The 15,805-nt window shown below is 41.2% G+C and overlaps 1 protein-coding gene across 5 annotated transcripts in view; it reads left to right on the forward strand.

Annotated features, from left to right (window-relative positions):
- The window catches only part of trim3b (tripartite motif containing 3b), a 137,019-nt gene that overhangs the window by 88,784 nt on the left and 32,430 nt on the right, over nt 1–15,805 (forward strand). For all 5 annotated transcript variants that reach the window (XM_036967653.2, XM_036967651.2, XM_090226391.1 and 2 more), the window contains 2 exons: nt 9,933–10,084; nt 15,473–15,653. In XM_036967653.2, the coding sequence (XP_036823548.1) occupies nt 9,933–10,084; nt 15,473–15,653 (333 nt within the window). The remainder of the gene's footprint in view (nt 1–9,932; nt 10,085–15,472; nt 15,654–15,805) is intronic.

Here is a 15,805-nt window from a genome sequence, read left to right on the forward strand (position 1 = left end):
CCCTCTACTACCCCCTACAACCACCGATACCCCTCTACTACCCTACAACCACTAATACCCCCCTACTACCACTAATACCCCTCTACTACCCTCCACTACCCCCTACAACCACTGATACCCCTCTACTACCCCTACAACCACTGATACCCCTCTACTACCCCCTACAACCACTGACACCCTTCTACTACCCCCTACAACCACTGATACCCCTCTACTACCCCCTACAACCACTGATACACCTCAACTACCCACTACAACCACTGATACCCCTCTACTACCCCCTACAACCACCAATACCCCTCTACTACCCCTACAACCACTGATACCCCTCTACTACCACTAATACCCCTCTACTACCACTAATACCCCTCTATTACCACTAATACCCCTCTTACTACCCCCTACTACCACTAATACCCCTCTTACTACCCTCCACTACCCCCTACAATCACTGATACCCCTCTACTACCCCCTACAACCACTGATACCCCTCTACTACCACTAATACCCCTCTACTACCCCCTACAACCACTGATAACCCTCTACTACCCCCAACTACCACTAATACCCCTCTACTACCCCAACTACCTCAAATACCCCTCTACTACCTCAAATACCCCTCTACTACCTCAAATACCCCTCTACTACCCCCTACAACCACTGATACCCCTCTACTACCCCCTACAACCACCGATACCCCTCTACTACCCTACAACCACTAATACCCCCCTACTACCACTAATACCCCTCTACTACCCTCCACTACCCCCTACAACCACTGATACCCCTCTACTACCCCTACAAACACTGATACCCCTCTACTACCCCCTACAACCACTGACACCCTTCTACTACCCCCTACAACCACTGATACCCCTCTACTACCCCCTACAACCACTGATACACCTCAACTACCCACTACAACCACTGATACCCCTCTACTACCCCCTACAACCACCAATACCCCTCTACTACCCCTACAACCACTGATACCCCTCTACTACCACTAATACCCCTCTACTACCACTAATACCCCTCTATTACCACTAATACCCCTCTTACTACCCCCTACTACCACTAATACCCCTCTTACTACCCTCCACTACCCTCTACAACCACTGATACCCCTCTGCTACCCCCTACAACCACTGATACCCCTCTACTACCACTAATACCCCTCTACTACCCCCTACAACCACTGATAACCCTCTACTACCCCCAACTACCACTAATACCCCTCTACTACCCCAACTACCTCAAATACCCCTCTACTACCTCAAATACCCCTCTACTACCTCAAATACCTCTCTACTGCCCCCTACTACCACCAATACCCCTCTACAATCACTAATACCCCTCTACTACCACTAATACCCCTCTACTGCCCAGTACTACCACTAATACCCCTCTACTACCACTAATACCCCCTACTACCCCAACTACCTCAAATACCCCTCTACTACCTCCTACTACCACTAATACCCCTCTACTACCCCAACTACCTCAAATACCCCTCTACTACCCCCAACTACCATTAATACCCCTCTACTACCCAAACTACCACTAATACCCCTCTACTACCTCAAATACCCCTCTACTACCCCCTACTACCACTAATACCCCTCTACTACCCCAACTACCTCCAATACCACTCTACTACCCCCAACTACCACTAATACCCCTCTTACTACCCTCTACTAACACTAATACCCCTCCACTACCCCTCTACTACCTCAAATACCCCTCTACTTCCCCCAACTACCACTAATACCCCTCTACTACCCCACCTACCTCAAATACCCCTCTACTACACCCTACTACCTAAAATACCCCTCTACTGCCCCTACTACCACCAATAACCCTCTACTACCACTAATACCCCTCTACTACCACTAATACCCCTCTACTACCCCCAACTACAACTAATAGCCCTCTACTACCCCAACTACCTCAAATACCCCTCTACTAACCCCTACTACCACCAATACCCCTCTACTACCACTAATAGCCCTCTACTACCCCAACTACCTCAAATACCCCTCTCCTGCCCCCTACTACCACCAATACCCCTCTACTACCACCAATACCCCTCTACTACCACTAATACCCCTCTACTACCTCAAATACCACTAATAGCCCTCTACTACCCCTACTACCTCAAATACCCCTCTACTACCTCAAATACCCCTCTACCACCCCCTACTACCACTAATACCCCTCTACTACCACTAATACCCCCTACTACCACTAATACCCCTCTACTACCACTAATACCTCTCTACTACCACTAATACCCCTCTACTATCCCTACTACCACTAATACCCCTCTACTACCACTAATACCCCTCTACAGCTCCATACTACCACCAATACCCCTCTACTGCCCAGTACTACCCCTAATACCCCTCTACTAACACTAATACCTCCCTACTACCACTAATACCCCTCTACTACCACTAATACCCCCCTACTACCACTAATACCCCTCTGCTTCCAGTAATACCCCCCTACTACCCCTAATACCCCTCTACTTCCACTAATATCCCTCTACAGCTCCATACTACCACTAATACCCTTCTACTGCTCAGTACTACCACTAATACCCCTCTACAGCTCCATACTACCACTAATACCCCTCTACAGCTCCATACTACCACTAATACCCCTCTACTACTATTATTGACCATAACCTGTTGTTGAGAAACGTATGTGTTATGGCTTTGCCTCAGCCATATCGTGGATTCATAGCTAACTATCCAATAGAACTCAGAGTGTTTTCTTTAATGGAAGCTTCTCCATTGTCAAACATGTAAAGTGTGGTGTACCGCAGAGTAGCTCTCGAGGCCCTCTACTCTTTTCTATTTTTACCAATGACCTGCCACCGCTGGCATTGAACAAAGCCTGTGTGTCCATGTATGCTGATGACTCAACCATATACTCATCAGCAACCACAGCTAATAAAGTCGCTGAAACCCTTAACAAGGAGTTTCTGCCTGTTTTGGAGTGGGTGGTCAGTAATAAACTGGCCCTAAACATCTCTAAAACTAAGAACATTGTATTCGGTACAAATTATTCCTTAAATTCTAGACCTCAGCTGAATCTGGGAATGAATGGTGTGGCTGTTGAACAAGTTGAGGAGACTAAATTACTTGGCGTTACCTTAGATTGTAAACTGTCATGGTCAAAACATACAGTTGAAGTCGGAAGTTTACATACACTTAGGTTGGAGTCATTAAAACTTGGTTTTCAACCACACCACAAATTTCTTGTTGACAAACTATAGTTTTGGCAAGTCGGTTAGGACATCTACATTGTGCAGGACACAAGTAATGTTTCCAACAATTGTTTACAGACAGATTATTTCACTTATAATTCACTGTACATACACTAAGTTGACTGTGCCTTTAAACAGCTTGGAAAATTCCAGAAAATTATGTCATGGCTTTAGAAACTTCTGATAGGCTAAGTGACATAATTTGAGTCAATTGGAGGTGTACCTGTGGATGTATTTCAAGGCCTACCTTCAAAAACAGTGCCTCTTTGCTTGACATCATGGAAAAATCTAAAGAAATCAGCCAAGACCTCAGAAAAAAATGGTGGACCTCCACAAGTCTGGTTCATCCTTGGGAGCAATTTCCAAACGCCTGAAGGTACCACATGAATCTGTACAAACAATAGTATGCAAGTATAAACACCATGGGACCATGCAGCCGTCAAACCGCTCAGGAAGGAGACGCGTTCTGTCTCTTAGAGATTAACGTACTTTGGTGCGAAAAGTGCAAATCAATCCCAGAACAACAGCAAAGGACCTTGTGAAGATGCTGGAGGAAACAGGTACAAAAGTATCTATATCCACAGTAAAACAAGCCCTATATCGACATAACCTTAATTAAAGGCCGCTCAGCAAGGAAGAAGCCACTGCTATGAACCGCCATAAAAAAGCCAGACTACGGTTTACAACTGCACATGGGGACAAAGACTGTACTTTTTGGAGAAATGTCCTCTTGTCTGATGAAACAAAAATAGAACTGTTTGGCCATAATGACCATTGTTATGTTTGAGGGAAAAAGGGGGATGCTTGCAAGCCGAAGAACACCATCCCAACCGTGAAGCACAGGGGTGGCAGCATCATGTTGTGGTGATGCTTTGCTGCAGGAGGGACTAGTGCACTTCACAAAATAGATGGCTTCATGAGGAAGAAAAGTATGTGGATATATTGAAGCAACATCTCAAGACATCAGTCAGGAAGTTAAAGCTTGGTCGCAAATGGGTCTTCCAAATGGACAATGACCCCAAGAATACTTCCAAAGTTGTGGGAAAATGGCTTAAGGACAACAAAGTCAAGGAATTGGAGTGGCCATCCCAAAGCCCTGACCTCATCCTATGGAAAACATGTGGCCAGAACTGAAAAAGCGTGTGCGAGCAAGGAGGCCTACAAACCTGACTCAGTTACACCAGCTCTGTCAGGAGGAATGGGCAAAAATTCACCCAATTCATTGTGGGAATCGTGTGGAAGGCTATCCAAAATATTTGACCCAAGTTAAACAATTTAAAGGCAAGGCTACCAAATATCAATTGAGTGTATGTAAACTTCTGACCCACTGGGAATGTGATGAAAGAAATAAATAATTCTCTCTACTATTATTCTGACATTTCACATTCTTCAAATAAAGTGGTGATCCTAACTGACATAAAACAGGGGATTGTTACTCGGAATAAATGTCAGGAATTGTGAAAAACGGGGTTTAAATGTATTTGGCTAAGGTGTATGTAATCTTCCGACTTCAACTGTAGATTCAATGGTTGTAAAGATGGGGAGAGGTCTCTCTGTAAAAAATACACACTCCGCTTTTTGACACCACACTCCAAAAAGCGAGTCCTGCTCTAGTTTTGTTTTATCCTGATTATTGTCCAGTCGTGTGGTGTGGAGCTGCAAGGAAAGACCTAGTTAAACTGCAGCTGGCCGAGAACAGAGCAGCACGCCTTGCTCTTTGCTGTTTTCAGAGGGCTAACATCAATACCATGCATGCCAGTCTCTCTTGGCTAAGAGTTGATGAGAGACTGACTGCACTACTTCATTAATAAAGTGTTTTAAATTGTTTGCTTAGTCCACTTACACACAGCTCTGACACACACACACATGCAAACAGATATGAAACCAGGGGTCTTTTCAAAGTCGCAAAATTGAGAACATATTCAAGAAAGCGTACAGTATTACATAGAGCCATTAGTGCATGGAACTCCCCTCCATCTCATATTGCTCAAGTGAACATCAAACCTGGTTTAAAAAAACAGATAAAGCAACATCTCATGGCACAACGACTCTCCCCTATTGGACCTAGACAGTTTGTGTGTATGTACTGATATGTAGGCTACGCGTGCCTTTTGTAAATTGCTGTAGTTCTGTATTATGTTTCATGTTTCATGTTTTGTGTCGACCGCAGGAAGAGTAGAACCACTACAACCACTAATACCCCTCTACTACCCCCTACTACCACTAATACCCCTCTACTGCCACTAATACCCCTCTACTGCCACTAATACCCCTCTACTACCACTAATACCCCTCTACTGCCACTAATACCCCTCTACTACCACTAATACCCCTCTACTACCCCCTACTACCACTAATACCCCTCTACTACCACTAATGCCCCTCTACTACCACTAATACCCCTCTACTATAATGCAGGTATAATACATTATGATGCAGGTATAATGCATTATGATGCAGGTATAATACATTATGATGCAGGTATAATGCATTATGATGCAGGTATAATGCAGGTATAATGCATTATGATACAGATATAATGCATTATGATGCAGGTATAATGCAGGTATAATGCATTATGATACAGATATAATGCATTATGATGCAGGTATAATGCAGGTATAATGCATTACGATGCAGGTATAATGCATTATGATGCAGGTATAATGCAGGTATAATACATTATGATACAGGTATAATGCAGGTATAATGCATTATGATGCAGGTATAATGCAGGTATAATGCATTATGATGCAGGTATAATACATTATGATACAGGTATAATGCAGGTATAATACATTATGATACAGGTATAATGCATTATGATGCAGGTATAATGCATTATGATGCAGGTATAATGCAGGTATAATACATTATGATACAGGTATAATGCAGGTATAATGCATTATGATGCAGGTATAATGCAGGTATAATGCATTATGATGCAGGTATAATGCAGGTATAATGCATTATGATGCAGGTATAATACATTATGATACAGGTATAATGCAGGTATAATACATTATGATACAGGTATAATGCATTATGATGCAGGTATAATGCATTATGATGCAGGTATAATGCAGGTATAATACATTATGATACAGGTATAATGCAGGTATAATGCATTATGATGCAGGTATAATGCAGGTATAATGCATTATGATGCAGGTATAATGCAGGTATAATACATTATGATACAGGTATAATGCATTATGATGCAGGTATAATGCATTATGATGCAGGTATAATGCAGGTATAATACATTATGATACAGGTATAATGCATTATGATGCATTATGATGCAGGTATAATGCAGGTATAATACATTATGATGCAGGTATAATACATTATGATGCAGGTATAATACATTATGATGCAGGTATAATGCAGGTATAATACATTATGATACAGGTATAATGCAGGTATAATGCATTATGATACAGGTATAATACATTATGATGCAGGTATAAAGCAGGTATAATGCATTATGATGCAGGTATAATGCAGGTATAATGCATTATGATGCAGGTATAATACATTATGATACAGGTATAATGCATTATGATGCAGATATAATACATTATGATACAGGTATAATGCAGGTATAATGCAGGTATAATACATTATGATACAGGTATAATACATTATGATACAGGTATAATGCATTATGATGCAGATATAATGCATTATGATGCAGGTATAATGCAGGTATAATACATTATGATACAGGTATAATACATTATAATGCAGGTATAATGCATTATGATGCAGGTATAATACATTATGATACAGGTATAATGCATTATGATGCAGATATAATGCATTATGATGCAGGTATAATGCAGGTATAATACATTATGATGCAGGTATAATACATTATGATGCAGGTATAATACATTATGATGCAGGTATAATACATTATGATGCAGGTATAATACATTATGATGCAGGTATAATACATTATGATGCAGATATAATACATTATGATGCAGGTATAATACATTATGATGCAGGTATAATGCAGGTATAATACATTATGATGCAGGTATAATACATTATGATGCAGGTATAATGCATTATGATGCAGGTATAATGCATTATGATGCAGGTATAATACATTATGATGCAGGTATAATACATTATGATGCAGGTATAATACATTATGATGCAGGTATAATGCATTATGATGCAGGTATAATGCAGGTATAATACATTATGATGCAGGTATAATACATTATGATGCAGGTATAATACATTATGATGCAGGTATAATACATTATGATGCAGGTATAATGCAGGTATAATACATTATGATGCAGGTATAATGCAGGTATAATACATTATGATGCAGGTATAATGCATTATGATGCAGGTATAATACATTATGATGCAGGTATAATGCATTATGATGCAGATATAATGCATTATAATGCAGGTATAATGCAGGTATAATACATTATGATGCAGATATAATACATTATGATGCAGGTATAATACATTATGATGCAGATATAATACATTATGATGCAGGTATAATACATTATAATGCAGGTATAATGCAGGTATAATACATTATGATTCAGGTATAATACATTATAATGCAGGTATAATGCAGGTATAATACATTATAATGCAGGTATAATGCAGGTATAATACATTATGATACAGGTATAATGCAGGTATAATGCATTATGATGCAGGTATAATACATTATGATGCAGGTATAATACATTATGATGCAGGTATAATGCAGGTATAATGCATTATGATGCAGGTATAATACATTATGATGCAGGTATAATACATTATGATGCAGGTATAATGCAGGTATAATGCATTATGATGCAGGTATAATACATTATGATGCAGGTATAATACATTATGATGCAGGTATAATACATTATGATGCAGGTATAATACATTATGATGCAGGTATAATACATTATGATGCAGGTATAATACATTATGATGCAGGTATAATACATTATGATGCAGGTATAATACATTATGATGCAGGTATAATACATTATGATGCAGGTATAATGCAGCTATAATGCATTATGATGCAGGTATAATGCATTATGATGCAGGTATAATGCATTATGATGCAGGTATAATGCAGCTATAATGCATTATGATGCAGGTATAATGTATTATGATGTATAATCGTGATGAGTATGTCTGGCCCCAGTATAATGTCTTAAAGGTTTCCACTCAGTCAAAATAATGTCTTCCATGATTTGGAAGTGGGACCTGTAAAATATTATACTGGAACATTTGATGATATTTGGATGAAACTATGACCAAACTATGGAAAATGGCTGTTGCTCCTACACTGATACAGTTTGATCATAAAGTTACTCGTCCCCTTACCCAAACACTTGAATTAAGGAGACGCGTATATTTTGTGACATCACAAAATGCCTCTCATTTTAACCCACCAATGGTAACGTCTTAAACTCCTAATTTAATAACCTCATTTAAAAGGTGCACTATGCAGAAATCACTCTGCCATTTCCTGTTTACTAAAATTCTTATAGTTCGTCTAATTTTAGATTGTTACAAACAAGCAAGTGTAGTGTAGAGAATCATTATACCATCTAAACTGCTGTAAAATATATTTTCCATGAGGAAAACTATTGTATTTTCAGCTGTTTGAAGCCAGTGAATAAAACCCAAAGTAAAACACGCAAAAATTAAACTTAATTACAGATTTCTTGATTTATCTTAGATGAATTTGGACTATTTTGAGGAAGTGTATACTGGCTATGTTGTTGCTACGGCGTCTCAAGAGGGACAAAGTGTAATATTTCCTTTTTTTCTCATTTTCCAAGCAAAGGGTTTTTTAAGTGGGTATGCGAGGCACAGACATTTGCTCTGCCTGCTAGGAGCAAATCAAACCTAATATGCGGGGCGTCTTTAGGGAAAGATTCTCATAGGTTTCCTCTTTCACCTGTGTCTGGGTTTAGCTAGTTACTTGCTAGAAAGATCTTTAGCTAGTATGGAACACACGCAGGGGAAGGGTTGCCCAAAACTCAGACGCAGTTGTGATGTCATTACATCAAGAGACATGCCGAACAGAAGATTCATGCAAACTTCCTCTCATGATTGACAGTCACGCTATATGAACAAAAATGGTCTGTTAGTCAGTATATTTAATGTATGAAGTGTACCCAGACTTCTCCCTGTCCATTTTCAACTAAAATTGTCCAAGATGAACTAGCTAGCTAGCTAGCTTGAAAAAAAAACGTTGCTGACAATTCACAAATAATTTGTGAAACCATGACAGGATTGGATGTCGCATGTAATGTCCAACGTTGTTTGAGTTTCTTTGCGTAACAGCACAATTTGTTTGAGACGCAACACTGCCCACTGAGTCCATGTTGCTTGACGTAGGCATTTTCAAAGAACTGCTAGTCAAGGTGAGTTCTCCGCACCACTCATTGTCTTTTCAGACTTCCCAGTAGTTTGACATGAGAGAAAAAATAAATTTGCTAAAATTCTGAGCATTTTTCTAGCGGAAACAAAAATGTTATGGGTGATGGTTTTGGTAGTCGAAAAGGCTATTTTACATGGGAATCAGAATGACTGTTCAGGACTTCTTAAAGTGCTTGGGACACAAATGGTGCAGTGTGGTGTTTGTCTCCCCCTGCAGGTGATGGAGTTCTACTGCGAGTCGTGTGAGACCGCCATGTGTCTGGAATGTACAAAGGGAGAGCACAGAGAGCATGTGACCGTCCCTCTGAGGGATGTCCTGGAGCAGCACAAAACCCAACTGAAGACACAGCTAGACGCCATACGCAATAGGTACACTCACTCTAACCCTGACCCTCAACTTGATCCTAACTATAACCCTGACCCTCAACCTGACCCTAACCCTGATTTATAAGGGAAATCCAGGATTACGACACTTGAGACTTTAAATAAATAAATAAATAATGAGATTGGAGAACACATTGGGAGGGATCTAAGAACATTCCTCCATACAGAATCTTTCCAGATCCTTGATATCATCCAGTCTGTGCTTATGGACTGCCCTCTTCCATTCAAACCACAGGTTTTCAAATGGGTTCAAGTCCGGGGGACAGACGGCCATTGCAAAATCTTGATTTTGTGGCCAATTAACTAATTTCTTTGTGGATTTGTGTGTGTTCTTGGGGTTATCGTCTTGCTGGAAGACCCACTTGCGGCCAAGTGTCAGCCTCCTGGCAGAGACAACCAGGTTTATGTTTGAATTGTTTTTAATGTTATTTTTTTATTTAAACTTTTATTTAACTATGCAAGTCAGTTAAGAACAAAATTCTTATTTACAATGACTGCCTACCCCGGGCTAAACCCGGACCACGCCGGGCCAATTGGGCGCCGCCTTTATGGGACTCCCAATCACGGCCGAATGTGATACAGCCTGGATGTCCTACTGGATCAAATTCATGATATCGTTGACCTTAACTCCATTGCAACCAGATTTCCCACAGCAAAGCTGACATTCAATACTGTTGTTGATCTTCTGGATCTGCCCTCATATTTAGACTCACGTTGAAGTGTTCTACCAATTTAGTTTTAGGACAACCAGGGCTAAACGTGGAGTACACAACAATTTGACATAAATAGCTGCATCCATGAGTTTTGTATTGTTCAAGAGCTTGGGACTATGAGGGTCCGTCTGCATTTTTGTCACCGTGTTCTCTACCTACAGCTTGTGGAAGGCTACCCGAAATGTTTGACCGAAGTTAAACAATTTAAAGGCAATGCTACCAAATACTCATTGAGTGTATGTAAACTTCTGACCCACTGGGAATGTGATGGAAGAAATAAAAGCTGAAATAAATCACTCTCCACTATTATTCTGACATTTCACATTCTTAAAATAAAGTGGCGATCCTAAATGACCTAAAACAGGGGATTTTACGTGGATTAAATGTCAGAAATTGTGAAAAACTGAGTTTAAATGTACAGTAAGGGAAAAAACTATTTGATCCCCTGCTGATTTTGTACATTTGCCCACTGACAAAGAAATTATCAGTCTATAATTTTAATGTTAGGTTTATTTGAACAGTGAGAGACAGAATAACAACAACAAAATCCAGAAAAACGCATGTCAAAAATGTTATAAATTGATTTGCATTTTAATTAGGCAAATAAGTATCTGTTCTGCAAAACAGGACTTAGTACTTGGTGGCAAAACCCTTGTTGGCAATCACAGAGGTCAGACGTTTCTTGTAGTTGGCCACCAGGTTGGCACACATCTCAGGAGGGATTTTGTCCCCCTCCTCTTTGCAGATCTTCTCCAAGTCATTAAGGTTTCGAGGCTAATGTTTGGCAACTCGAACCTTCAGCTCCCTCCACAGATTTTCTATGGGATTAAGGTCTGGAGACTGGCTAGCCCACTTCAGGACCTTAATGTGCTTCTTCTTGAGCCACTCCTTTGTTGCCTTGGCCGCGTGTTTTAGGTCATTGTCATGCTGGAATACCCATCCACGACCCATTTTCAATGTCCTGGCTGAAGAAAGGAGGTTCTCACCCAAGATTTGACGGTACATGACCCCGTCCATCGTCCCTTTGATGCAGTGAAGTTGTCCTGCCCCCTTAATAGAAAAACACCCCCAAAGCATAATGTTTCCACCTCCATGTTTGACGGTGGGGATCTTGGGGTCATAGGCATCATTCCTCCTCCTCCAAACACGGCAAGTTGAGTTGATACCAAAGAGCTCCATTTTGGTCTCATCTGACCACAACACTTTCACCCAGTTGTCCTCTGAATCATTCAGATGTTAATTGGCAAACTTCAGACGGGCATGTATATGTGCTTTCTTGAGCAGGGGGACCTTGCGGGCGCTGCAGGATTTCAGTTCTTCACGGCATAGTGTGTTACCAATTGTTTTCTTGGTGACTATGGTCCCAGCTGCCTTGAGATCATTGACAAGATCCTCCCGTGTAGTTCTGGGCTGATTCCTCACCGTTCTCATGATCCTTGCAACTCCACGAGGTGAGATCTTGCATGGAGCCCCAGACCGAGGGAGATCGACAGTTCTTTTGTGTTTCTTCCATTTGCGAATAATCGCACCACCTGTTGTCACCTTCTCACCAAGCTGCTTGGCGATGGTCTTGTAGCCCATTCCAGCCTTGTGTAGGTCTACAATCTTGTCCCTGACATCCTTGGAGAGCTCTTTGGTCTTGGCCATGGTGGAGAGTTTGGAATCGGATTGATTGATTGCTTCTGTGGACAGGTGTCTTGTATACAGGTAACAAACTGAGATTAGGAGCACTCCCTTTAAGAGTGTGCTCCTAATCTCAGCTCGTTACCTGTATAAAAGACACCTGGGAGCCAAAAATCTTTCAAATACTTATTTCCCTCATTAAAATGCAAATCAATTTATAACATTTTTGACATGCGTTTTTCTGGATTTTTTTGTTGTTATTCTGTCTCTCACTGTTCAAATTCACCTGCCATTAAAATGATAGACTGATCATTTCTTTGTCAGTGGGCAAACGTACAAAATCAGCAGGGGATCAAATACTTTTTTCCCCTCACTGTACTCTAAATACCCCAATTCATTCACATAATACAAACATAATACAAAGATAAAAATTGCTACCATTCAAACCAAGGAGGTTTCGGAACTTTAAAAAACAATTCTCAGATTCATTATCTTACCGTATATATACCTATATACACTCAGATATACCTATATGCTCAGATATACTATATACTTACATATACCTATATACTCAGATATACCTATATACTCAGAAAAACCTATATACTATATACTCAGTTATACTATGTACTCAGATACCTATATACTCAGATATACCTATATACGCAGATATACTCAGATATACCTACATACTTAGATATACATCTATATATTCAGATATACCTATAAACTATATATTAATATATACCTATATATGCAGATATACTCAGATATACCTATATACGCAGATATCCCTATGAACTATATACTCAGACATATCTACATACTATATACTTAGATACACCTGTACCTATGATACAATTTACAGACCTCTACATGCTTTGTAAGTAGCAAAACCTGCAAAATCGGCAGTGTATCAAATACTTGTTCTCCCCACTGTAGGTATATCTGAATATATAGTTTATAGGTATATCTGAGTTTATAGGTCTTCAACTGTGAGAGACGGAATCTAAAACAAAATCCAGAAAATCACATTGTATGATTTTTAAGTAATTCATTTGCATTTCATTGCATGACATAAGTATTTGATACATCAGAAAAGCAGAACTTAATATTTGCTACAGAAACCTTTGTTTGCAATTACAGAGATCATATGTTTCCTGTAGTTCATGACCAGGTTTACACACACTGCAGCAGGGATTTTGGCCCACTCCTCCCTACAGACCTTCTCCAGATCCTTCAGGTTTCGGGGCTGTCGCTGGGCAATACGGACTTTCAGCTCCCTCCAAAGATTTTCTATTGGGTTCAGGTCTGGAGACTGGCTAGGCCACTCCAGGACCTTGAGGTGCTTCTTACGGAGCCACTCCTTAGTTGCCCTGGCTGTGTGTTTCGGGTCATTGTCATGCTGGAAGACCCAGCCACGACCCATCTTCAATGCTCTTAATGAGGGAAGGAGGTTGTTGGCCAAGATCTCGCGATACATGGCCCCATCCATCCTCCCCTCAATACGGTGCAGTCGTCCTGTCCCCTTTGCAGAAAAGCATCCCCAGAGAATGATGTTTCCACCTCCATGCTTTACGGTTGGAATGGTGTTCTTGGGGTTGTACTCGGGTTGTACTCATCCTTCTTCTTCCTCCAAACACGGCGAGTGGAGTTTAGACCAAAAAGCTCTATTTTTGTCTCATCAGACCACATGACCTTCTCCCATTCCTCCTCTGGATCATTCAGATGTTCATTGGCAAACTTCAGACGGGCCTGGACATGCGCTGGCTTGAGCAGGGGGACCTTGTGTGCGCTGCAGGATTTTAATCCATGACGGCGTAGTGTGTTACTAATGGTTTTCTTTGAGACTGTGGTCCCAGCTCTCTTCAGGTCATTGACCAGGTCCTGCCGTGTAATTCTGGGCTTATCCCTCACCTTCCTCATAATCATTGATGCCCCACGAGGTGAGATCTTGCATGGAGCCCCAGACCGAGGGTAATTGACCGTCATCTTGAACTTCTTCCACTTTCTAGTAATTTCGCCAACAGTTGTTGCCCTCTCACCAAGCTGCTTGCCAATTGTCCTGTAGCCCATCCCAGCCTTGTGCAGGTCTACAATTTAACCCTGATGTCCTTACACAGCTCTCTGGTCTTGGCCATTGTGGAGAGGTTGGAGTCTGTTTGATTGAGTGTGTGGACAGGTGTCTTTTATACAGGTAACGAGTTCAAACAGGTGCAGTTAATACAGGTAATGAGTGGAGAACAGGAGGGCTTCTTAAAGAAAAACTAACAGGTCTGTGAGAGCCGGAATTCTTACTGGTTGGTAGGTGATCAAATACTTATCTCATGCAATAAAATGCTAATTATTAATTTAAAAATCATACCATGTGATTTTCTGGATTTTTGTTTTAGATTCCGTCTCTCACAGTTGAAGTGTACCTATGATACAAATTACAGACCTCTACATGCTTTGTAAATAGGAAAACCTGCAGTGTATCAAATACTTGTTCTCCCTACTGTATATGCTCAGATATACCTATATACGCAGATATACCTATAAACTATATACTCAGATGTACCGATATGATCAGACGTACCTACAGTATATACTCATACATAGCTATATGCTCAGTTGAGGGCTGTGTCTTTACTAGCCATTAAACTCTTGCTTCATCATTTCCTCCATTCCTCACCTCCCTATCAAAGCTGAAGGATGTCAGAGGAAGGAACATTGGAATGCACTGCAATCTCTCTCCTCTCCTCCTATCTTCCCTTCTCTCCTCTCCTCTCCTCTCCTCTCCTCTCCTCTCCTCTCCTCTCCCTCTCTCCTTCACCTCTCTTCTCCTCCTCTCCTCCTCCTCCCCTCCTTTTCTCCTCCTCTCTCCCCTCTCCTCCTCCCTCCTCTCCTCCCTCCTCTTACCTCCTCCCTCCACTCTCCCTTTCTTTTTTCTCCACCTCCCTCCTCTCTCTCCTCCTCCTCCTCCTCCCTCTGCTCTCCCTCCTTTCTATTTTCTCCTCCACCCTCCTCCTCCTCCCTCCTCTCCCCCTCCCTATAGACTGCCCCAGCTAACAGCAGCTATAGAGCTGGTAGGGGAGATCTCCAAGCAGCTGACAGACAGGAAGAACGAGGCGGTGACAGAGATCAGCAGTACCTTCGAGGAGCTGGAGAGGGCGCTACAGCTCAGGAAGACAGCCCTCATCAATGACCTGGAGAACATATACAGTGCAAAGCAGAAGGTCAGACACACCCCTTAAAGCTAGACACACACCTTCTAGGCTACAGACACAACCTCTCTGGGCCAGACACACCCTCAATGGGTCAAACACACCCCCTTTAGGCTAGACACACACCCTCTAGGCTACAGACACACCCACAATGGGTCAGACAC

This window comes from Oncorhynchus mykiss, chromosome 29 (assembly GCF_057628025.1).
Source record: "Oncorhynchus mykiss isolate SJ-2025 chromosome 29, ASM5762802v1, whole genome shotgun sequence".
In the NCBI taxonomy this organism is placed as follows: domain Eukaryota; kingdom Metazoa; phylum Chordata; class Actinopteri; order Salmoniformes; family Salmonidae; genus Oncorhynchus; species Oncorhynchus mykiss.